The 25,905-nt window shown below is 42.3% G+C and overlaps 1 protein-coding gene and 1 long non-coding RNA gene across 3 annotated transcripts in view; both read right to left on the bottom strand.

The window, feature by feature from the left end:
- Positions 1–25,905, bottom strand: part of edil3a (EGF-like repeats and discoidin I-like domains 3a) — a 111,098-nt gene that overhangs the window by 67,128 nt on the left and 18,065 nt on the right. Inside the window, exons 2-3 of one of the 2 annotated variants that reach the window (XM_076730253.1) lie at positions 17,173–17,202; positions 3,784–3,912 (exon numbers count right to left, since the gene is read on the bottom strand). In XM_076730253.1, the coding sequence (XP_076586368.1) occupies positions 3,784–3,912; positions 17,173–17,202 (159 nt within the window). The remainder of the gene's footprint in view (positions 1–3,783; positions 3,913–17,172; positions 17,203–25,905) is intronic. The other variant, XM_076730254.1, reaches the window with a different exon arrangement.
- On the bottom strand, positions 12,725–14,333 carry LOC143321141 (uncharacterized). The gene is made up of 3 exons (XR_013077201.1): positions 14,033–14,333; positions 13,090–13,258; positions 12,725–12,844 (listed from the first exon to the last, which is right to left on the bottom strand). It is a non-coding gene; the product is annotated as an uncharacterized LOC143321141 (long non-coding RNA).

Here is a 25,905-nt window from a genome sequence, read left to right as displayed (position 1 = left end):
GAGCTCCACATACAGTATCACTGAGTGAGAGCTTAAAGGAATAAAACAAAGGCAAAGTCTTTCAAAGAGGCGAGAGAAGAAGGAGCGATGAGGCTTCTCAAAGAGAAAAGAGGGCAACACATCCTCATGTGATCTGCTAACTTTGCAAGATACGACTTAGCGTTACTGCGTCAAATTAAACCTCACCAAGAGGAGGGCGTGTTAGACAAGACACTTTATGGTGAGACACAGCAACACGTTTCTGTGTGGAAAAATCAAACACCTCCAATAAAAATCCCAAAAGTTTGTACTTCATTTGTCCTTGACAGACTGGGAACGTGTACCCTAAAAATGATCTGCAACCTCACGATGACTGAGGCAATCAGTCCCAATCTCCACACCGTGACAGTTCATTACAATGTTTGGCTAGTTGCCCACTAAAGTGGCACTTGTTCTCTCAGGGACACGACGGCACACTATGCAGAAGATGAATGACTGAGTGATAATAAGGACTCTAATAATAAAAGCAGTGACGCTACACCAAAGTTAACCCTGGTTTTTTCTCAGGTGGCGTTGGAAATGGTACGCAGCTGCTTTGTCTGAGTCCTCTTTCAAAAGCAAAACCTTAAAAACTCAATTCAAAGTAAGGTTACGATACCATGTGCTTAAAACAGCCCGATCTCTGTTAACTATGCCGTGCATTCGATAGTATCCAAGGCACCAAAGCGGCGAAGAAAACAGATCTGCAATCAGATTTTCAACACAATCCTGCACAGACAGACTGGCCTTCAGCCTGTGAATGTGACTTTTTCTCTACCAGCACTGTCTGCAGGTTGTTGATTAAAAAAAAAAAAAGAAAGAAAGAAAATAAGAAAAAAAGAAAGGAAATACTTTTTCCTTTTATCTGTCGTATCAAAAGAGGTATTGAATTGATTTTTATAGCAGTATTGTACTGAAGTTTAAAATTCAATAACAGTCAATATTAATGCAAAGTGCAAAAGAGACTTTTATTGAAGCAATAATCTATAAGCTACAAACAAGATACTGTGAGTTTAGCTGCATGTAAAGTGGCCTCAGTGAAATCAAACTCGAAACTTTCCCTTTAATCCGCGCTGTGACTTCACGCTGCCATCACTTGCAGCTGTGATTGTCTCACATCTGCCCTGGAAATGGAAACCTCAGCGTCTCAAGTTGACTCACTGATGACTGTTCCTTAAAACACCTACAGTACAGTACCTGCCCATCAAAGAAGTCTGAAATAAAACGCACTTATCCTCGCTGTCCATGTGCGACATCATTCTTGGCTGTGCTTCATAAAACTGGTCTAACAAGCCGGATATATAGTGCATGTATTCAGGATAACGTTCAAAGGTGTGAAATTGGATTTGGCTCTGACGGAGCAAGGAGATAGTAAGAGCAACAGTAAAAAGCCACGGCTGGCCTACACATATATTATGTTACAACTGTATAATACACAGTATATTCAAAGCCACACACTGATCCGGGCCAATACTGATTTAAAACACTGGATTAGTGGAGATACCTCTTAAGATAAAGGTAATCCTACAGTCCTGAATCCAACTTGAAATTGTCTTTAAATACTGTATCATGAGTGAAATCTTGGTTCCTTTAAGGATTTGGTTTAATATTTTACAATTTTTTCCAAGCAAATGCTGGTTTGAGCGGTCATCAGCAATGAAAATGGGTGCGTCACTATTTACCCATTGAACTGGTTGATATTCATTAAAATAACACAAACACTGAGACAGATTGTTCAGCAAGACTAAAACACCTCATTTTTGTGTTATTTCTTGCATCCAACGAAATTCCCAGCCAACATTTTTTTTCCTAATTTCTATCCTTTTCATTAAGCTCGTCATCCATTAAAAGCCAACATCATACCATATCAGAGCCAGCTAAGCTGCCGTTGTGAAGGAACAATTATTTATATGCCTTTATCATTTAATTGCGGGAATTATCCAGACGTTAGATTTGATTATTAATGTCTTCAGATACAAAATTGTTCCTCTCTTTCCTTCTTTCTCTCTCTCACCCACTCTCCTCCATTCAACTGTAATGACCGTGAGGAAAATTGGCAGACATTAATGTCTATTCAGCCCATATCGAATCAGTTTCTCACCACCCTAAGGGCTTAATAGGAAAGAATAACTGAATTATGACATGAATGCTAGCCAATTGCTCACAATTCTGAGCTGGAAACAAACACAATGACGTACCGTTGATATTGTGACTCGCTCCATTTCCCTTTATGTTTTGTGCTTTTTCATAAAACGGGGGGAAAAATGACACGGAAACAAATAATGACTGACACTGACTGCCCCAAAATAAAAGCCCCTTTCTTCTGTTCAGCTTACCTCTGAATTGTTGTCTTTGTCTAACCTTGGTGTAAGGGTGGCAGAATTATGAGACAGATACAAATGGTTTCTGTAAGCAGTGGCTAGCGTCCCTCTATCTCTGAGTGTCTATCCCTCTGTCTCTTTCAAACCAATAATGATCCATCTCGCCACACAGCTTGCACCATGATACATTAAATCCATCACTTACAAGCACACCTGTGATGAAGGACAACTGTGTTGTGCAGGCTAATGCAATGCTCTGCCAAGCACACACACAGGCAGGGCAGCCACAGGACTTGGCCTATATATCATACTGCAGGATTTAGCTAGATTTAGCACTTAGAGTCATTTTCAAATCCTGGGATGTAGTCAAGGTTTTTAGGCAAGATATCAATATATAGTTTATACTTGATTTTGATTCCACCTGTTATAGTCGTTTCTTCTAAGTAAAATGGCACATTAACAAGGTTTGACTTCCTGGCGTTAAGTAACACATTTTTTGGGAGTGGTGCCGCGAGCGCTATTGACACAAGCCAGCCATGACACCATGTACTGCTCTGTGTTGAGTATTTGACTTTGAAACTTCTGAGAGCAGTAACTATTTCTGAGAATCCTGAAAAGTGAAACAGACTGCCTCTGTGAAAGGAAAAAAAAAAAAGTAGCTTGACTTTTTGAAATGTCAAAACAGCTCACTCCGGCTGCTTCTTGCTGTTGCTGTGCACAGTTATCAAATCAAACAGCTCGGCTGCATGTTGTGGATTTTTCAGGGGGAGAAAGGCTTTGCAGGAATCAATAGAACTTTTTAGCATTTTAAGAAAAGCCATGTTAGCGATTTCCCATCGCTTTGCTTCCTTTCATTGTAAAATGCCTTCAGTAACATAAAGAAAACAATAGGAAGACGTCTAATTACATCACGCTGCAGAGCCAGCAGTCGGGTACAAGCCCACGACTCACAGTCGCACCCACATGTTTGCACCTCACGCTGGTGTTACCCTTGTGTCCAGTTTCAGGCTTAAGAGTTCAGAGAGTCTGTTTAAAGATGGAGGATGAATTGCACTGAGGTTGAGAACAATGCTCCCGGTCTCAAGCAGTATTATCTCATAGGCAGCAAAAATCTTCTGACATTAACCTTTATTAAGAGCGTACTCAAGTAAAGAAAGCAAGTTCAGCGTTTCCTTTCTCTACCAGACCCGCTATCGTTTTGCTGAACTCATCCTTTCAAGGGCGATTTACTTCCTGTCAGCTGTTCGACATTTATTCACAGCTCAAGGTCGTTATTTGTGTTGGAAAACCCTTCAGATAAAACACACAAATCACGCTTCATGAGAATGTATAAAAGGAGACGCGCAGATTTTCCACAACCTTACAAACTCTTTGATGTAACATTCTGTTTTAGGAAAATTTAAGTGCGTCAGGGCTCTTTAGAGGAAGAGAGAGTCTGACTTACTGTGTTGGCAGTGAACTCCACTGAAGCCCTGTGGACACTTGCAGACGTAACCAATGAAGGTGTCGCCCCTGTAGGTCTCGCTGATCTCACATGTTCCCCTGTTGTGGCAAGGGTTTGGATGGCAAGGGCCTGCATGGAAAAACACTGTTAAGACATCTGTTTGTAGCCACTATTAAAAGACTGTGTTAAGGCAGTGAGACACCGATAATGGGCTGCATCTTTTAACCTTCTCATTTACTGCGCATGCAAGTACGCAATGTTCTCGATAATTGATTCATTCTGATGTCGCATACCGTTTCTCAGTGTGTGTGTGAATAAAGTCAGCATTGCCATGGCAACAGTGATAAAAAAAAAACATTCTTGCACAACTTTACCCAACCAATGATTCAGGATCAAACGCGCATACTGCCTGTGCATTTGAGCACACTTGCACTGACAAAGTTTAAATTAATAAATTACAAGAAGTTGGATCTTGTTGAGCTTGTAAGTGAAACTGTTTGACAAGCAAAGCTGAGGATGTCAGGAGAGCAGGGGGAGTGTGGCTTTCAGTGGCTGCTGCTGGTCTCTGCGGTCTGGAGGGCAGCCCAAGGCACCGTCTAAAAATCATTGAGTATGTCCCCTCCAGGAAGGCAATGCTTCATCCTCACAGCAGTAAGAGGAGAGCACAGACTAGCTGCAAGGTAGAGCACTATCACCTATATGCATAGAGAAGCATGCATGCTAATACACACACACACACACACACACACACACACACACACACACACACACACGCACACACACGCACGCACACACACGCACAAGTGCACAGATGAGAGTGCAGGGAGAGTGAATTACTCGGTTGGATTTGGGCTGGGTGAACACTGAGAGGAGTAGCTTGAATTTGAGACAGAATCATGATATTACGATGCTAAAACACAATTAGCAGGTTACTCAATACAACAGAAATGAGAATTCCTTTTGAAATAAACAAATGTCAAACCACAGAGTTCATTTTTGGTCTTTGTATCCCCCAGGTTATACAGGCAAACATCAACAGCGGACTATATTTCCATTCCACAGTGCAGAGCAGTGTTTGCTTTCAATGCTCTTTCCTGCTCTGCTTCACTTGTTGCTCACTTGACCTCAGGGTCATGAAGTAGGCCCTGTCTGGACGCAAGGATGATGCTAATGGAAAGTTAAGTGACAGCTGGCCAAATTTACTTTAATTTACCGGTACTCCCCACAGTTTGCCGTTCGGGTTTAAAAATGTATATTATTTTATATGCTATGACCTGTTTGTGGATCTGTTAATAGTTAATTGTGTATAATTGTGACATTTAAATATGAGTTAGCACCTTTCTGCAGCTGAGTAGGCCAGCTCTTAACCATGGAAGCATTAAACATGTAATAAACATCTTTATTACTAAGAGTAATAAAGAAAGAGGAACAAAGTAAAGAATTAGGACCAAATGAGAGGTGGACGTGGACCAGAGGAGGTGAAGTCTTATGCCATTGACAGCAGAAACCGCCGTCCCTTTCTACAGACTACAAAGTGAGAAGACGCTAAAGCTTCACCAGTTTCAGTCTCTTCCAGCTTTCGACCCTCCACCAGAGGGCTGACGGGCCAGACACCAGCTCACTTTCCCCAGGATGGTGATCTGCTGAGCCCCACACCATCCAGCCAACTCTGAAGAAACTTTGAATCCCACACACCCAGCTCGCTGAGGTGTGACGCTGCCGTGCACCAAAGAGAGCTGAACCTCACACAAAGGAGGAAACCGTCTGCAAGAACTCCGCTCCAGTCTGCCCAGTGACGTCACTTCTAACCGGACCAAAAGTTAGAGAAGTCATCCAAGTGGATGTGTGTCACCCTGCCGACCCAAGCTGAAGACGCCACATGCAATCCAGAATGCCTGGAAATGCCAGAGACCACGAAGCTCAAAGACACGTCATGTTCTCCTGTGATACTGGGGTCGATGCTGTAGATTAATACTTAAAGAGCACCCGATCAAAAATTAGGATCTCTATTAATATACATAGCTACGGTATCTAATTACTTCAGATATTTCCTTTTGGCTTTGCGTCCCTCTCAGAGCTGCCTTCTGCATATTTCACTGTTTAATCTTAAAGAGCTCTTCCACTGATTAATGCATCTGGTATCATGCTGGATCTGGTGTGATGGTCCTCTGTATTTTGTATGTTGCATCATTCAGTTATTTATTCATTACATTCTTCAGCCTATCATGGTCACATTTATTTGTTCAGTGGTTATTAGTTGTGTCTGCAGTCAGTGCACTTAATATTCATTTATCTAGTCATTTTTATATTCAGTAGTTGTTAGCTGTGTGTTTAATTAGCAGTTTATTGTCTGTGTGGTTTGCAGTGATACATTTCTCATTCATAAAGAAGTTGGTTACATGAGTTTGTGTGTATGAAGTACTACAGGCACTGTTCATGAGTCAAGAACTCTGCAGCAACCTTCAGATGGAGACTAAATTAATGAACTGCCTACTATGTTTTTCCTTCCGAAGGATGCTACCCCAAGGTGAACTTAATGCTAAATTTTGTTATTTAATATAAGTCTGATAGCAAATGTGAGCGCAAATCCAATACTTCCTCTCAGCAAAATTAAGTTATTTGCAATAATAATTTAATATCCTTTAAGGTATACTTTGCTACAGCTGGATGCACAGTCTCACTGGATAATTAATAATCTGCCACTGGTGCTGCTGTTTATTCTGTTCATGACGGAGGATGCAGCGTTGTGGCTGATGCATTAACGGGATGTGGGCACTGCTGAGAGCTATCATACAGCATTTTTTAGTGGCCAACTTTACATCAGTCTAAAAAAAAATGTTCCAAGAAAAAAAGAAATTCTCATCGTGCGTATGAGACATTTTGAGACCGTGCGTCTCGGCAGCTAACTGTGCGTATGTGTAAGACTCTGATCACTTTGAATATTGGCCTACTTTGTAAAAGTTTCCACATGTTGCCGTTCAGCATTCCCACTGAAAATCAAAGCTTATGCAGCACCCTTCGCGAGGGTCAGTGCAGAAAAGGCTCTCATGCTCCAAACACTAATTTGCACTGGGAATTCACATTCATTGCCACAAAGCACATGTTTTCTCGCTGTGTGTGCAGCACCACATTCATCATTACCATTGTTGTCTCTTTAGTATTTGGGTGCAGTGAATACTGGGAAGCTTTGCAGCCGCTAGTGAATTCTTGCTTTGGGGATTTAGCCAAAAAAAAAAGAAGAAAGAATTTAAAGAATCACAAAAAAACCCCTCAAAGTTATGCTGATAATGATTAATAACTCAGTTGGGGCACTTTGTCTTCTGTGAGGTTTTTTTTTTTTTCAGATTTTTTAACAATTTATTCTCCTCATAATTTATTTCTTTAGGACTAATGGTGATAACAACAGCTTTGAGTCAAACATATCACAACTAAATGCATATGACACAGCAATATATTAGCATTGGCAGTGCCCACGACATGGTGCCACATTACCGCCATCTAATATCTTTCTAGGACTAACCTGCAGCGTGGGGCCAAACGTAAATGACAAGGCCTTGATGCAGGGTTATTGGTTTCATAACTCAGGGGTCTGCCAATAGCTGTCTCATCTTTTAAACATTGAGTTGTACAACTGCACCGAGACTGTCGAAACTTTGTGGGTTGAGATTGGATGGAAAAACTTCTGAAGCCTCCCATCGGATATGAATGCAAACTTGGCGAAAGCTCAGCAGGTGTTGAACATTAAAAGGCCGACGTGGAAGGAATACCTGGTGGTGATAACTTACAGTCACTCTGAAGACTTTTAAAAGCCTGTCGACACGAGAACCAAAACAAATTTGCTTCCATGAGACTTTGTTTAAGCTTCCTGTCTCTTGATGCATTTTCCATTCTAGTCTTTTTACAGTCATATCTTACTGTTGGCAGGTAAACTGTGCTTTGACAGGTCTCTTATTTCATTTTAAGTGATAAGCAACAAGAAGGAGTCTCAAGGGTGAGACTACAATGCCCTCTGAAGTCAGTTTGACAAATGAACAGCGATGAGCCCAAAATGTCAAGTAAACAGGCGTGGCCTTGGAACGCATACTACGGCGTCTGCCTGACCATTTAGCTAGCTAGCACCAGCCCAGAAAATGTATAGGCTGCAAATGAACTAAAGGAAATAAATAAACAAACACCTCTAGCAATCTTATTATTGTTCTCTGGTTGAAATTAGTAGGCCTCTGGATATGAATTACAAAGGAGTTAATCCTATTGAAGTCATGCCATTTCAAAGGCAGGACCTGTATCAGTAATAATGAGAGCGCTGCCTAATCAGTTGAACAGAGAAATGTATAATAGCTTTCACAAAGGCCCTGCGCCCTGAGGAGGGGGTGGGGGGGGCGGGGGTGGGGGGTGACAGGTCTCAGGGCTGTTTTGACGTGACGATCTATAGTCGCACCAAGGAGCACTGACAGCCTCCATAATGGAGAGCGCATAAAGCAGAAAAAAGCAGGGAGGGAAGGAGGCGGAGAGACGGAGAGAAAGAACGAGAGAGTCGAAGCGAGAGGCTGTGTCCTGTATGACAGCTTGAATCAGATATGTATCACAATTTTTAGATATGAAAGGCTCCAAAACATTACGGACCAGCATTTCTAGAAGCCTGATTTACTGATCATTGATGGAGCGGGAGGAAAACTCTTAACCAAGAATAGTCCAAGGTGAGGGAAACACTGCAGACTTTTACACCCTGTGTGTTGAAATAAACACTAAAACCTGACGTACAATTATGAGTCAGGATCAGATTTGCTGCACCTGAGAGAGGACACAAAACTGGAGGTGGAGACACCGCTACTGTTTTCCAGAAAAGGCGAGGAGGTGGGCACTGCGCGTCATCTGAGGAGATCTCATCAGGCTGTCAGCGGATGCTCTCTTCGTAAGTTGTGTGATGCGTGTCTGGAGGAACCATTGGCAGCTTTCTTGTGTGAATGTCAGCTGCTGCTCTGCTGTGCGAGCCAACGCTCGCTCTGTGATTGATGTGAGCCTGTGTTGTGTCCGGCACAAGCGCCGTGATTTCTTTTCCGGCTGCAAAGAGAGTCCAATCAATCAGCTGTGAAAACCTGACCAGTGGTTAAACACAGGAAAGCATCCTTTGTTTCCCTGCAGATCAATCATGGAGGCCTGACATTTTCAGGGTTAAGCCTACATATGTGCTCTTACATCTCAGCTGACAGCTGTCACAAACATTAGCGTGTTTCAAATGTACAAGCGAATACTAATCTCACTATACTGCACCTTATAACTCATATGGAAGATATAGTTGACAATGCAAAGATTTACAATGCACCGTTGACGCAGAGAAGCTTTGAGTATTAAGACTCACTTGAATTCATGAGGGATATAATTAAATTCTGAGCCTCTTGTTCGTTCTGTTTTTCGAACACCCCCTTTACACCTCACATGATGTGTCTGATTTCATTTGCAATTGGTATTAATATGTGTCTCCAGTGCCCACACTGCGATCCGATTGATCTGTCCAGCTTCTTCTTCTTCCATCTGTGGGTCCAAAAAACAGCAAGAAACAAAACAAAAAATGGCAGTGATCCATGAAGCTGCGCCACTGTATGGACTTCTGCTTTCTTTTCAAAGCCGGGGAAGACGCTGCCGACAACTGGAATGCCGAAGACGAAAGCAGAGGAGAGTGACGCTTTATGCAGCTGCTTTTATTTCAGCTGTGGTCAGTGCCACCACCATCCAGAGGGTGGATGCGGAAATGCAGTCAAGACTTGAGGGCGAGGACGGGCAGCTTTACGGATGAAGACTGGGCGCCGAAGCTGCATGTGCACTGTCAAACTTTTGATTGGTTGAGGTCAAGACAAGGTCTGCCAAAGAATTACTGACTGTTCCTTGACAAAGATTTCTGTTGATCCCAGTGAAGTGGATCAGCGTGTAGGGCAAACGGACCATTTCCAGCAGGGAAGCCTCTAATGCTCCTAACTACCACAAACAAGCATTTACACATGACTCGGTCCTCTGCTGACAGCTGCAGTGAGCAACACTTCCCCCGTCACACTGCTACCTTTATTGAAAAACCTTTATCTCAAGGAGATTTGGTAGATAATTAAATGACACAACTGAAATGACTGTCAGTGAAAAACCTCCCTGAAAATGAAACTGTCAAATGAGTTTCACTTCCAATTTATCTACCAGTATTGAGTCAACAGCGACAAGCCGGCCCTTCAACCCTTTTTTAACCTTTTATGAGATCTTTTTTTTTTTTTTCTTACCTGCCTGAAGAGGGTGAAATTTACATTGAAGGCCCTCGGCTCTGAATGTGCACCCAGCCACATCTCAGAGAAGTCTGACATGGCCTAATTGTGTCAAATCTATTTTAGCCCAGCCTCTTCTTCTGTGATGGCTTCACTGGTTCACGGGCTCATGGTCACTGCACCCATCCTTCACCTCGACTGATGAAAGTTGGCACTGTACCACCGATACTACATCAGTGCTCTCAGCATGAGCCGCCGTACGGCCATGCTTTTAGCGAATCTCTGGCCTCCTATTCTCCTGTGCCCTTGCCACGCTGCCGTTTCAGCCCATCAGCATTCGACAACGTCGGACAAATGCACTTAGAATTGAAAGTAGCGAGAATCACGCAGAAACAAAATGGTTTGGAATATGTCAAACAAATATCCAAATGGAGAGGTCACACCAAGGCTCGGCATCATTCTTAGAAGATCCAGGGAAAGGCAGAAACGGAGGTTGTCCTGTCAGAGACTAAATGCCATGAAAATGTCACAGCGCTGTCCCTGCCTCCCAAAGGTCTCCTCTAACAAAGGCATCTTCCTGCTTCTAATGTTTGTGAACAACGCCAAAGTGTGTATGGTAAAAGAAATTAGCTGTAACCTAACAAGACAAGAAGCTAATCGGAGAGAGGCTGGCACCAACCTGTTCAATGGAGGACTATTGTTCTGTGCTCTGCAAAGAGACTGTTAGTTATCCACTTAACCTTACTTCAGGCTCAATTATGCTTCTTGAGGTCTCAGCGGCATTCGGGATATTTTGAGCGCACATGCTGCAACCACGGGACTTTGCCTTCATAGTATTTGTTGGGGCACCTGCAATGTTAAGGTGAATTCAAGCAGATGACAGCACTCCCTCTTTTTCTTCGTCTATAATTATAACCTCTGATGAGAGACTCAATGTAGAGAAATCAATTTTGTCCTTAAAGGTGACATATTATGACAATTTTTCAATAAGTTACATAGGTCTATGATTTCCATAAAACATGTTTTTGATGCTGTTTGCTGGAAATAGCTTTTAGGAAAAGATTCTTGCTCCCCTCTATATCCTTCTTTTTCAGCCCCTTTCAGAATGTGCCGTTTCTGGTGTCTGTAGCTTTAAATGCAAATGAGCTGCTGCTGTCCCACCCATGTCACCGTGGTAACGGGGAGAGCGTAGACTCACGTAGCTCTGCCCGTGCGAAAGTAGCGGACATGACGGTAGTGAATAGACCGAGTTCTTCAGTAGTTCAACCGTACATGTTCGAACCTGGATCGGATCCTGAAGGAGGGAAGGCTCCTACAGAACCTCAGAGAATTCAGCAGGACGCTCCTGAAAGGTTAGTCAAAATACATCTTTCTATCTTTTTCTCTTCAACACGGCCTGTACAGGTGGCAGCGTGAGAGGCCCGCAGTTCAGACGGTCAATGCTCACGCTAGGAAGCACCAATCCTAACTTGTAGCATACCAGATTGACGGGGAGAAACTCAGCTAAAAGCCTCTACCAAGGATTGCCACCCAAACAAAACATAATTCATACCGCAATAAATGCGTATGTGACGAAAACACGGAAATAGCGTATGTCCACTTTTGCGCGTCTGCTGATTTCACCACATCACACAAACCACACAAGCCTGGTATCATATGAAAGCAGAGTCGGAAGGTCCTGCTTGTTTACATAAAGAGGAGGGGGTTTCTAGTAATCACTGGGTTGCTGAGACATTGACCGGTCTAACTGCGCTGTTAGTTTCAGCGCTCCGTCTCATTTACACATGAACGGGCAGAGCACACACAGGCGACACTGCTGAGCAGCACTACTGACCATTCACCTCAGGCTGAGAAAAAGTAGCTAGCTAGAGCACACACATTCAAATCAAATTCAAATGTTGATATGCAAGGTTTCGTATTTCTTTAGCTTTATACATGCATGATTTTTTTTACTTGTTCGTATCAGCGCTTATGTGGAAATCGTGCAACAATGCAGCCTGAGAACAAATGCTGCCAGGAGGTGCCACAGGTCACAGTATCTTTACCTGCACTTACAGTATGATCATAGTGTATGATTGCAGATAACATGCCACTGCAGATACTCACCTTATGTTATGAATAATAGGTTACAACAAGGCTGCAGCAGTTGGATGAAAGGCCTCCATGCATGATCAACCATCCAGGTTTAGAACCTGTTTGTCTAAATGTGTTCTCACTGCAGAACGCATACAACACTTACAGGGCTGAATACGACCCTTTACCGCTATGGGGGACAGAGCAGTGAGTTTCATCTATAATAACCAACTTCACTGTTCATACACCATAATAAACTAAATATAGTCAGTCATATTTTATCTTGACCATATAACCAGGTTTTTCCTTAGCAAATGCTATATATTATACATTTCTTCACATGAAACATTTTACAGATAAATAAATATTTATTTACTGCAGTCATGAATATTTGTACATGGAAATACAGTACAAGTGAAGGATTCTGAATCCATATTAGAAAAATGTGAATACAGATGTTGACATTATAGAACCTGTTGACTAACATAATGTTCAAATTTTCTCAGTCGTTACAGGTATCTAGCCAATGAGTTTTGTGAGCTGGTGCCGGAGCTTCCTTGGGCAGAAGATTCGAGCAGTCATCCCATCATGCAGATTGACGTTGGGAGTTTCCTGATGCCCAGGGAAGATCCCCCCCGACGACACGTCCAGCAGGATGTTTATCTTCAGAATCTCAGCTCTGTACGATGATGGGTCGACAAAGATCCTCTCCATGATCATGTCCATCAAATCATCAATATAACCTGTGCAATACACAGACACACAGGAAAAAGTGCATCATTAGTATCATTTATTAGATCATTCAGCAACTGCAAATATAGTGAGTTTGCACTTTGCATTTTGTTGTTTCTCAGGTATTTAAGTGTGTATTTTTTTTGGTTTATTTATTGTGTTGAAAGTACTGACGTGTGGTACTTTGTGTCTTTTTGTCATGTACAATATAAATGTTTGTTCTTTGAGTAAATAAAAAAAAGGAGTTCACACTTACGAATGTGGTTAGTCTTCACTGGTTTGGCTGTCTCCGTTCATGGACTTTGGAAAGCTCAGTTTGAAAAGAGGATCTCCTGATGATGTGGTCGCTTGTCCTCTATCAGCATTCTCGTTGTACTGAAGTGCATAACAACAGTAGTCCTTGCAGGACACAGTAGCCTGGACAGCTGTAACAACAGTATATTGTTATGATAACAGGGCATACTTAGGAGTAAAACATGACAGCACTGTTATAGTGTAAATTCAAGCACTAAAGGCTGCAACAGCTCACTGCTACAATTGATCAGTAGCAGGTAACTGTAATGATGCACTGGCCTATATAAAAAGAGAGAAGTGACATCAACCTTATCTTACATGAATAGCTATGCCAACAGCTATACACAGCGTAAAAATAAAAGAAAAAATGCTTGGAGTGTGGGCTGGGATGTAGCAGTCTCAACCATACACTCGTTTTGCCCTGGGCTTTTCTAACATACTCCAGTTTAGAAAACGTTTCCAAATGCATTATTTTCATAAATTCTTGAAGCTTAGGCCCTGCGGAGCGTCTGCGTATGTATCGCTTGACCGACCGGGTCGCTGGGTTTGCATATGGAGACCATGCTAATTGCGAACTAGAAGCTAGCGGTTAGCGTTAGCTTGTGCTATGTCGCAAAGCACTTCTTGGTTAATTTGTGTTAAACTGCAAAATGAACACAGCTTAATATTTGTGAATGCTGGCATCTCCTTCGAACATGTATTCACTCATTTGCAAGATCAGAAACGTGGTGTGATGGACCAAAAGCTACGGTGGCAGCGAGTTAACCTGTGATGGCTGGAGTCGTAGTCTCGAAGCTAGCGGTTAGCCTGACATCGTTCTCAATGGCAAAACACACACGCTACAACACGCAAGAGTTCGCGCTAATCTACTCAAGAAACAGACAGCTAATTATTTGTATACTTACATGTCCCTCGTCTGCACGTAATCCACGCAAAGCTGGAAGTGAGCCCTCCTTTAGAGAAAGTCTCCCAGCTAATCCTGCCTCGTACTGACCGGGCTTGGCGGAACAGTCAGCCTCGAAGTGGTTAGCACACACCAGCAGGTTTTTGCCAACTGTAGCGGGGACGTTGCCTTCAGAAATTCAATTCACGCCGCTCTTCTGTCCTCTGCGGCTGGGAGCCGATGGAGCGATTTGTGCTCGTCTTTACAGCCACCAACAGAACACTGTGTGTGGCAGCTCGACATGATTCCTACCACGGTGCATTCGATAGCGACATCGCAGATCTGTGAGAAGGTAACGTATCTGGTGGGTGGAGAGACGCCAGGGAGAGGAGTAGGGGTGGTGGCTGGTGGGTGGGAGCATGCAAATATCCGGACTTGTTACGCAACAGTACTCCCGGAACTCCAATGGCTCGGTTGGAAGGGTGCTTTCACAAATCCGTATCTTACTCAAAAAAGCACGGACGGTCTTATTTCACACTTTGTATGCGTGTGGTAGCACCACAGACACAAAATAACACCCCAAATCCCAGAAAAAGTCGGTTTTTCATAATATGGGACCTTTAAGAGTGTTAAGCGGAACGGATGTTGAAGAGGGACTCGTTTCTCAACGTGGACGTTTGAGCGTTTGAGTCTCATGACACATAACGAAAGACCAGTGACCATTAAAATCACTTCCTGTTGAAACTGAAACTAAAATTGAAATGCAGCCATGCTAATGTTCACTGAGCATCTTTGTGTGCGTGTGCGTGACTGATCCTACTCAATTAAGAAAAGATGCTCATTCAACAAATGAACATTCAAGATCGCATTTAAGAATTAATCAAAACAATCAAAGTGGTAAGTAATGAATATGCAGAGTTTCCCACTGCAACATAAAACACAGTGAAACAGGTGAGGCACCCTCGGTGTGCTCACTGCATGTATTGCTGTTGCTCAGTTTAACCTTCAGTCATATCTCTCTGTGGAATATTGTTCAGCAAAAAGACGGAGGCGCAGGCAGACCTTGTCCTTTGTATTTTTATTGTATTCAGGAATTTCCCATTCCTTTCAATACGAGCAGACTTTTCAAGATGTAAAGAAAAATATAATGTAGCCAGTTTCCTCATTTCCTTATTGTTCCACTGGGGCTGAGGACAAAATGAAATCCAATATTCTGACAGGTTTAGCACACTAAGCAGATTTCCTCTTTCAACGTCAAACCTCCAGATGCCGCGTGCTGCGGATGATGAGCCAGTGAGCATCGACTGCAGTCCAATCAAATCAGCGTGGACATAAGACACAGCCATACACACTACAGGCCAAACGTGCTGAGGACCAGACCCCTTTACGGCGTGAATCCTGTGAATATGTAGATTGCAGATCTGAAGGCTGTGAAATAGCAGCTGATATGGTAAATTCTTCAAGCCTGTCATGAGTAATTTGGCCTTCCACGTCATCCTGTCCTATTTTCTCTCCAAGTCCAGTTCCAGGTCAGTGGTCACAAGTCACACCTAATTCGTGTCATTTTCAGATCTGGTAATTATTTTTTTTGGACTGTTTGCCTCATTCTCTCTATTATCCGATAATGTGTACAGTACAGAGACAAACAGCTTTGGCAACAGAATTTACTGCAGGCAGCAAAAAGGAGCAGATTCAGACTGAATTAATATGCATTAGAAAAACTGCAGATCATTTACGATCATTTACAGTTCTGATTTGAACTCCATATGCTGTCTTGGACATTTTAAGTCTGTCTATTGTGTGACATTTGTGCTACCAGACAATTAAATCTAAATCACGGGTTCTGCCTTCGGTGAAAAGTTGACATTTGAATGCTGAAATTCAAATGAGGTTTTTTTTCCGCATTTTACTTTGCATGCATGTGTGTGAAATTAAACTTTTCCATATTCACTTTTAGTTCAACTGGTTTATTTTAGAGCTCTCTTGCAGCAAATGTACATTCAGATTACATGTATGATTTATGCATGTGGATGCAGGTGTGTATACATGCGTTTCCGTCATCTGACTAACCGATTAGACTCCGAGATGTCACTGAGCTTAGCACCGCGTCAACAAAGCACTTTGATTCCTGGGTTATTATGTCTTATCTAAATAAATCAGTCTTGTTTTAACCCATCTGATCTCAAATAAACAAGCAGCGATTAATATTAATGAAAGAAACCTAGGCAAAGACAATTAGATGCTGAGGATGCACTTAGAAGTAGGAAGTTTGTATTCAGTTGCAGTACTTCTCCGGGATGTGAAGTGACATTTTAATTATATCACTGATGAAGATAAATCAGGTTCTTGTTTACTGTTGTCCTCTGTGGTCTTGCTTTTGTAATGAAACTCTCGTTACATTAGTTCTTTCAGTAATGAGAAGCAGTACCTCTGAATACCAAATATGGCCTCTAAGGTAGATGATTTTAAAAGGAAGCTTCTATATGAAAATTCCCAGATCTTTACTTTACTGTCTACTTCATGCAAACACTCAGAGCAGCACAAAACACACTCTATACACTCCTCAGGGATTGTATGCACTGTACATTGCGATTTACACTAATTGCATGGAGCAAGGATGCACTTGAGCTAAAAGACAAGATAAAAGGCAGGTACTGAGATACTGGCATCGCTGTGTATTAATGCTGCTCTTAAATTAATGGATCATAACAGGAATGGTTTTCAAAAACAGCCCTAGAAGTGATGCTCACTGCTCAGGTATTCAGAAAATTTCACTCGTGATGAAAAGCAATCAAGTGAAAGCAATCACTGGACTGAGAGGTTCTGAAAACAATCTCCAAACTCTGTACCAGACAAAGATGAGATATTTCTTTTGAGTCACACTATTAGAGGAGGTTTAAATGGGTCTGCCTTATGAACTGAACTACCAAATGATATAATCATGAGTGCTGCTGACCAGGCATGATCAGTGAGTCGATACAGGAATTAAAGTCTGTGGTAATGAAGGAGGGAAGGGGCTTGGCCAAGATTTGGAAACTGAAAAAGCTCTCTCCCTCCCTCTCAAGCACACACACACACACACACACACACACACACACACACACACACACAGACATACACAAATGAAGGGAAATCACGTTACCAAGCATAAAAATTTCCCACCTGCTGAAGTTGGTTCCTCACCATCTGCTGCTGTTGAGACACAGAGGAGGAAAGGAGGGAGGAAGGGAAGAGAGAAAAATGCTATTAGCTTTATCACAACTATGTCACAGTATTCAGCGCCGCAGCTGCACGTAACACAGCTGATTCAACTACGGCATTAATTGCAGTATGCACTACCATATGTGCAGTAACATTTAACATGTAATCCAAGGGAGTGTGCAGTATGTAAAGCCAGGCGCACCTGCTACCTGTAGGGCACAGCGTCCTGCCAGCAGAAACACTCCACGCTGCTTCCATGAGGCGTAACCTGGCACTGTGTCCCAGCCCATCCCCCGTTTATACGCTCTTCCTATGCTATGTCCTGGTCGGTGGCCTTTGACTAATATGTGTTCATCATTCTGGACCAGTGTAGGATTAGCCCCTGCGGCATACATACTTGTTTGCTGCATCCCTGGCTCCTGAGCCCCAGTCCAGCTCCGTGGCTGAGTTTTGGCCTGTCTACCGCCATTACTGCAACCCTCTATCTCCATCATCACTTGTAAAATTGCTCTGAAAATGTGCCCGAAAGCTGGACACGGCCACAGAAGCAAAAGACCAAGGGCGTCCAATACATAGGATGACAAATAAAATTGGTCGTTCTGCTGGTGATGATCATAAATGTGTTACACGAAGAAACAATTTCCTTGGAAGGGTTCAATGAACGGATGGATGGATGGATGGACAAACAATGTATTGGGATTTGGTGCTCTGAAGACCATATTAAATATGCATGCCTGCTATTTCCCAATTGCTAATGATACCGCCTTCCAATGAGCTAGCTTAATTAAAGTATGATTCAATGTCATGTACATGTTTTCATCCCCAGCCCTGAATACTAATCATGCATTAGCATATGGAGACGGTTAGGGCCACGTAGATCATGAGGCTGACAGGGAGACAGTTATGGATGCCAGCATCTCATGCAGCTGCAAACGCATCCAAAACCATTTTCGAAAACTAATCAAGTCTCATTTCCAATCATAACACCGAGAAAGATGCACAGAGTGGATTTTTCTCCTCTTCACGAACCAAACATCAGTGCTCTGTCAGTCTGCGCTCCCTGTGGTGTTTTTGGATCTGAAAACAATCACTTCACAAAGTGCTCTCAGAGGGTTTTAAAAACTTTTATATTGCCAATCTAATTTAATGTGGTTCTTTTTTTTGGCTGGGGGGGGGGTCTACATTCAGTGTTTAGCAAGACAAGTTACTGCTTTGACAAACTTAGGACACCCCTGGAAGAAATTATTTCAACTCAGACAGCAGCCATGAATCACTTTCTCAGCAGCTGCAAAGTAAAGGGGAGAACGATTCACTTAGACACGATTGCGGTAAACAGACAGAATTAAATGGCGAACCGCAGCCTTTAACTCCGCTTTAAATGTTAGAGAATGCTTAAATCGAAGTCACAAGGAGCCAAAAGCCGAAGCCAGGCACTTTCGCAGCCTCTCCTCTGTCTGGCAGCAGAGGGTCCCCTTTGTGCGTTCCCTTCCACACGGGCCACTGTAATGCGTCACTTGCTGTACTGCAGTTTTCCTTCAGCCATTTCCTCTTACCGTCAGGGTCAAGACGCACACATGCCAGCCCACAGACTCATACTGTATATAGTATGCACACAATTACACACCCACAAAAAAAAACGAAAAAAAAACCAAAAAAAAAAACCATACGCCTCCGAGTGCAGACAACTATTCACGCCCACACATAAATACACATGCCAAGAAGATAGAGATACATAAAAAGAAGTTTCTTTGTTCATCCAAGTGGTGAATCATAAAAGTACATGAAGTACTGAGTGTCAGTTGTACAATACACTGGGATGGCAAAATTTATGCTGTTCCACATAGATGAGTCAAAACACCCCATTGTGAGTTGCATCATATGACCTATTTGTCATGGAAATGAACACCTCTGACAAAGGAGAACGTACTCCACGTTCAACACACAGATTAGGAGATGAGAAGGGTGTACTGGGTGGGACACAGCTGCAGAAAAAAGAATCTCACTTTATCATATGTGTCTTGGGCAAATCATGGGCAATACGACACTGCAAAGGCTCTTAAGGAGGAAGCTGGTTGGGTCAGCTGACTCAGGGTTGCACAGTTCATGCCCCATCTTGTACAGTCAGTCCTGGTTTCTCTGAACCATGATGGGGTTTTTTCTGACCTTAAACAAGAAGTTTCAGTTGCCTAATCTCATCCAGACCTTAACCATAAAGCAGGCATGTGTAGTTTCTGGAACATGGGGTATTTTGGAAGTCATGCACAAGTGACCTATTCTGTCATCACGGTGTGAGGATTTTTTAAAGGTTTGAGTCGAAAATGTCATTATGCCATTCCTTTCAGAGAGGATGCAGTGAATCGCTGCTGTTGAAGCCACTGCTAGAAATACTCTGTTGGAAATGCTGTAGTATTGTATCACAAAGCCACAGCAGAAAAATTAGCATGAAATAACATACCACTGGGATGGCAGGAAATTGGTGCTATGCTGGTTCTTACGCTCAGTGATCAAGACACTTTCTTTCAGTCATATCGTGGTAACATGACTGACCGCACATGAAACGTTTCTGCTCGTAACATCCTGCAAATCTAACATCTTTCAAATCCTCTTCCTATAAACTGTCATCAAAGCCAAACCGGCTGATTTCCCTCAGCAGCGGGGCTGTAAACAGACATATAATTAATCTTGAAACAATCATAAAATACCGCTCGAGTGTGCTCGTAACACACTGTGTCTCAAAGAGCGCTGTGATAAACACTGAGCAATCCCTTCACTTTAAGGTCTATCATGTCTTTCAAAGTGGTGAAAACTGCACATTAGAGCTGTAAGCAAACACAACATCAAACAACTTGTGTTAATATTCCCCTTAAATATATTCGGCAGCAAAACTAGACCGCTCACCAACAAACTACAAATTGGTTTATGTAGTCGACTGAGAGTGTTATATGGGAATCCTGCCTCCATGTTTTCACTGGGTAGTTAACCCCAGGTGACAGACAGACAGACAAGGACATTACCTAACACATTGTTCCATTTGGTACAACAAATGGAAACATCTTGAAACTGCACTAATACATTTGTAAACATGGAAGGTTCTGGAGATGACTTATTTAAATCGCCCCTCCTCCTCCTCCCCTGCAGAAGGTCCTCTCTGTTGCACGATGAGCCTCCATCCTGGGACATATTGGTTTAATCTGACTGACAGCCGCGAGGCAGTAATAACCATCCATAATCTAAATGGGAACCAGCCAGCCTGTCCAGCACCGGGCCGATATGACCTCAAGGTGTTCAGTGGAGATAGAGGGGCTGGTGCACAGGTTGAACAAATGCAAAACACACATACACAGACACACACACACGGAGGAGGATGCATATGCATATATCAAAACACACAAATTAAGGTGTTCACATATATAGACGCCACATGACAGCTTTGGGTTGGGGTTGGAGGAAATATGTTTCTTTGGAAAATGACTGAAACCAGTGGATTCACCACTGAAACAGAATTCATGTCAACAGCAGCAGGTTGTTTTGTTTAAGCGGGGCGGACATGGCCTTTAACAGCAACAACCTGATTTACATGCACACGCTCGCGTCCAATCATGCAATATGAATGACATGAAATCAATAACACAATATGGATTATGAAACAGTACATTTTAAAATACATAACACACGTGTAATAATCTAAGCATTTGTCATATTTCACAAAACAAATGTGAAAAAATCGGATTTATTTAATCCTGCAGTGACTGCTTTTATCAGTCAGAGGTGAAATGGAGTGCAACCACATTCTATTAACTGTAAATGGTAAATTAATAAATGAAGCCCAACATGCATCTAAAGCATTCATTCAGTTCTACAGATGTGAAGTCGAGGCGCTTCTCGCAGAGGGTGAGGTACATTGTTTGCTGGTCGTAGTTCTGGCGCGACAAGAGTGAAAATGGCCAAAATGAAGACCGCATGAGACCTTAAGCAGATTGTTCCTGTGCATTTAACATGGGAATGTCCAATTTATATCAACAGTAACCACCTCACTGTGAAGATCAGGAGACACACTGAGCAAGCAAGCAAGCCATCAATGCATGAGACTGGCCTCAAAATCCACCCACCATGTTAGATATAGTTGCTATGTTTAGGTACTCTTACCAGCAGCCTATAGTGAGGTGTTGAAAGAGAGCAGGGTTAGCAGTGAAATCCTCCTCAACAGAATCAAAACTGAACTAGAGTTTCAGCGGAATGAGAAAATGAAGAGGGTGAAGCGAATGGCAAGATTTTTGGTGATGCCTCCACGATGGTGGTAGTGATACATCTGTATGAGGTGCCAAGAGGAAAAGGGAATGTGTGAAATGCGTTTGGATCACCTCTGATAGACCATGTGATCACAGTATCACAAACTGACAGACACCTGGAAATGGAATGAGAGAAGGTGAGAGAAAAGAGAAAAACGCCTCAAACACCTGAGAGGCAAACAATGCCGTCATCCTATTGGTTAATTACTTAAGCTGATAAAATGGTAGATCTTCTTGCACAGTATGTAGCTCGTGGGCCACATTGGCAGCATAAAGACATTCTGTGTGAGATTTTCAAAGTAAAGCGTTTCATCTGGTCTGTGGTCGTGTTCAGTCTTTCCCCTTTAATGTGGCCTCTTCAAATTTAGACAAGTGAGAGCTTAGCCCTGCTTAAACTCTTAACAGCTGTGAGCGTCTCAGCAAATAATCTAAGTGAATACAGAGTACTTGTTGAGATGACAAAGGGAACGAAAAGATTAGACAGGATACTTGTCACCTTGAGGGGAGTAACGTTCGTACCGTAAGGCTTTAATAAAGTCTAAGTAGGTGTGAGATTAACATGCTGCTTCATTTGTCAATTTTCATTACAGAGAAAAATATGTTCGAGACAACTGTCCATAAGTTGAAGTAGGATGAGGTAAATGTATCTTTCGAGTGGGACGACGGTGCAGGAAATACTTTCTGTGCTTTCTTTCCTTAGCATTCGCATTAACCCCACAACCCTGTAACACAGTCGTAATAAAGATGAAAGTACTGCTTTGATGTATCCACATTAGTCCGGGGGAGAGGTCAACGCGATGATTGCAAATACTGCATTTATGACTGTGTCATGGGAGGCAGCGCCTGCTTCATCGTGTTGTTTGATGGTGTTGACCTGGTGGACATTTTAATGGAAATGTCAGGAAGGAACTTCATTTTAATATTTAGTTACTTACAAGAACAGACTTTTGAGGGCCGCTGTTATATACTGTATGAGTGGTTGGCCCACAGATATCAACATAATAGTAAAACAGTTTCCTGTGATTGTTTTAAGATAAGTTTAAGATAAGGAGCTTACAGACAAGCTTGGTCCAAGCTAACTAACCTGCACACAACACTTCCTAATATAATTTAAAGTATTGGCCATATATTGTGAACTGCAGTTGTAGGTATTGCTGCAGGAAACGTCTCTGTATTGATTATGTTGCAAACATTAGTGATTAGCCTGGATGTAACGACCGAAACCCAGACAATGACGGCTGCTACAGCACTACAACTTAGCTCCATCTGACTTGATGGCTCTGTAAAGCTTATCACTCTTACCTTCACGGCCGGTCGGTGCAAGACAAAGTCAGAAACAATCCGGGTAATGGATCGTGCTTCCATTTAGCAGCGTAGCATTGAGAGTGACAGTCAGCTGTCACTGCTAATGCTGGCAGCCCAGACACCACTCACTGGGGCTGACAAATCCTGTTTGTGTCTGCCAAGTGTCGCATGTTATGAATCTCAAGCAGTAAAACTTTTGTTGGAGTTTTCATGTGTCTTTCCAGCATTTGGCAGCGAGCAGCAGATATAAACTGTTTCAATCATCATACAGTAGCTTGAAGAAAGACAAAATCCATAAAATGATCACATAAACCAGTTTAATTTGTCACAGGGCTGCATTTAATTACTGCATGACTCAAGTCGCAGTTTAAAACGTTCCATGTGTTTTCAGCTATAAATGAGCGGTGCTAATTATCACAATCAACTTGGCAGGCAGCTGCAGAGTGAGAATGACATAAATTGTTGTAGACTAGCTGAAACGGTAACGCTACCATTAATATACGTGAGACAATTCAGCAAATCAGCAGCTACACTCACAAAGTTTTAATGCCACTCGTATTGCGCGGTCAGAATATTTGGAAAAGTGGACTCGACTGGCGAAAGAGTGAGAACACAGCTGAGACTTGTTGCAGCTTGAAGATAGTTGCAGAATTCAGTCCAGCTGGCAATAAACACTCAGAATTTCATTACTGCTTTTCTGACAGAAAACGAAGCAAAAACTGTCTAAAGTGCTTTTTTTTTTTTTTTGTGCAAATGAGGATTTAGTTAGCTGCAGTGTGGCACATATGGCAATCTGTGTACGTGCACTACATTAGCACTACAGATATCACCTTTCCTTGTACCCCCTACACACCCACACACATGCACACTCACTCTCCAACCCCCAGCAGATGTTCACTGCATATCCATCTCCCACGTAACATCACCCTTAAAAGTGTTTGTTCCATCATAGCAGGGCTTATTAACATTAAATCATCTTGCTATGGAGTGGGTGGCTAACTGTGAAATGACTCACAGACACAATACCAACAATAATTAGGGAGGCATTGTTGATGTTCTTCCAACTAATGACAAGGAAGTGCAGAAGCAAACCCCTTTATATCAAGCAGAGTGGTAAACACTATCTGTCTGTAAGTAAATAACACATCCATCCTCATTTTACTTTTTCCGTCAGCGGAGCAGGAGCGCAGGGTAAAGTCCTCCATTAGAGAAAGGCTCTTTGACATGTGGTTTAGGAAGGAAAAAAAAAAAAAAAAAAACATAGACCACAGTCCAGGATCAGGGATTTTTTTTCCATCCAACTCGGATGCTTTACATGCCTTTGCAGCCACTTTTTATTAAGCAATAATGCATGACAGGGGGCATGCATAATATGAAACATACAGATCGGAATTTTTCTGACAAATACTACAACTGTGGTATGGTTTACAGTGTATTTGTACTCGAGAGCTGTATTTCCTAAAACAGCGGGTGAAAGCAGTGCCAAAACAGTTTATTATGGGAATACACACGCTGCTCAATAAAGCAGTGATGGATGATAGGCGTGTCAAAATTGTAATATTAGCTTATTAAATTTTAAAAGTGACTGTAGCAGAGTGGAGTCAGCCTAACGAAGTGCGCTCTGTACTGGAGGAAATGTTAAATAATCCCAAACTGTTTTAGTTCCTGAAATAAACATGACTGTAACGTCTTACACACAATACTGAATTTGCCAGTTGTGACATATGAAATGTATAAAACCATAACAGTTAACTCTGTTATTAGTCTTTTCAGCTGCATTTCTTAACATGTGCTAATTTCACTACCAGGCAGATCTAAAATAACATTGGACAGGGAGACTCACTCAGTAGTCTTTATTAATGATTAATGGTATCATATTCACAATAATCAAAAAAAAAAAATACCCGTTGACATGTACGTAATGTGTTGCTGACTCGTGATCTCAGTATGAATTTGATATATTGATCTTGCCTTAAACAAAGCAGGGATCTGAGTGTGCCTGAGTCGAATGACAGAAGCCATCAAACTGTTTAAACTCCGTAACGGCACAGACTGTGTGCTGTCTGTGATTGCATGTTCAGTCAAATAGAGCATCAAATTGCTATTCCAAGCATAATGTAAAGAACTAGACTCACGGCGTTGTGTTTGTGCGCCTCCACAAACCTGTCCAGACACATACAATGCAATTTTTTGATTCGTAATTATCAGGAAATACAAATAATATTGATTCGACTTGACTTTGTTAAGCTTTGTTGTCTCTGTTTTGCCGTATGTTGTAGCCATGACAGAAGACAATGGTTCAAGTGGAAGTGGATGCAGCACACACTTTCAAGCCAGCAGCACAGAAGATCCAAACAATCACCACAATTTCAAGGTGGACACCCAAGATTAGTGTCACCAATTCAGTATCCGAACAAATGTGAAATATGGTCACAGTCTCCGCTTGTGCTCCTGAGTTATGGTGTTGAATAATGGGCAGAAAAGTGTTTGTGCAGAACATCATGATGTCACAGTGAAGTTGACCTTTGAGCTTTCGGATATAAAATGTCATCACGTCATCATTTTATCCTATGAGACATTTGTGTGAAATCTTGTCATAATTAGCAAATGAATTCTTGAGTTAAGGCCAAAAATGTGGTTTGGAGAGGTCATAGTGACCTTTGACCACCAAACCCTAATCAGTGCATCCTTGAGTCCAACATTTGTGCCAAACTACCTGAACAAAATGCCTCGAGCTGTGTGAAAACCCACCGGATCAGACTGTCCAAATGGAAGCGTTCTTGTAATGTGGTCAATGCAGAGTGCAGACATGTCAAAGGTCTGATTCATACTGTGTTTTTGACACGTAATCGATATGTTTTTTAGAGGTCCGCGCTTCAGTGTCCCTGTGCAAAACCAAGTGTCAAGAGATAATATGATTTCTATAGTGCTATGGTCAGTATTGATTGTCCAGACCCTATACGAAGCTACCTATACAACACAGAAGTAAACAAAATTGATCTTTTTTCTGCCAATAAAATGCAATCCCTGATGCTGGTAGCTTGAGTTGTGTAGAAATCCTCAGATTTGATAGACTCCTCAGGCAGCAGATAGAAAACTG

The sequence above is a fragment of the Chaetodon auriga genome, chromosome 5 (genome assembly GCF_051107435.1).
Source record: "Chaetodon auriga isolate fChaAug3 chromosome 5, fChaAug3.hap1, whole genome shotgun sequence".
In the NCBI taxonomy this organism is placed as follows: Eukaryota; Metazoa; Chordata; class Actinopteri; order Chaetodontiformes; family Chaetodontidae; genus Chaetodon; species Chaetodon auriga.
This window is presented reverse-complemented; position numbering and strand designations above follow the sequence as displayed.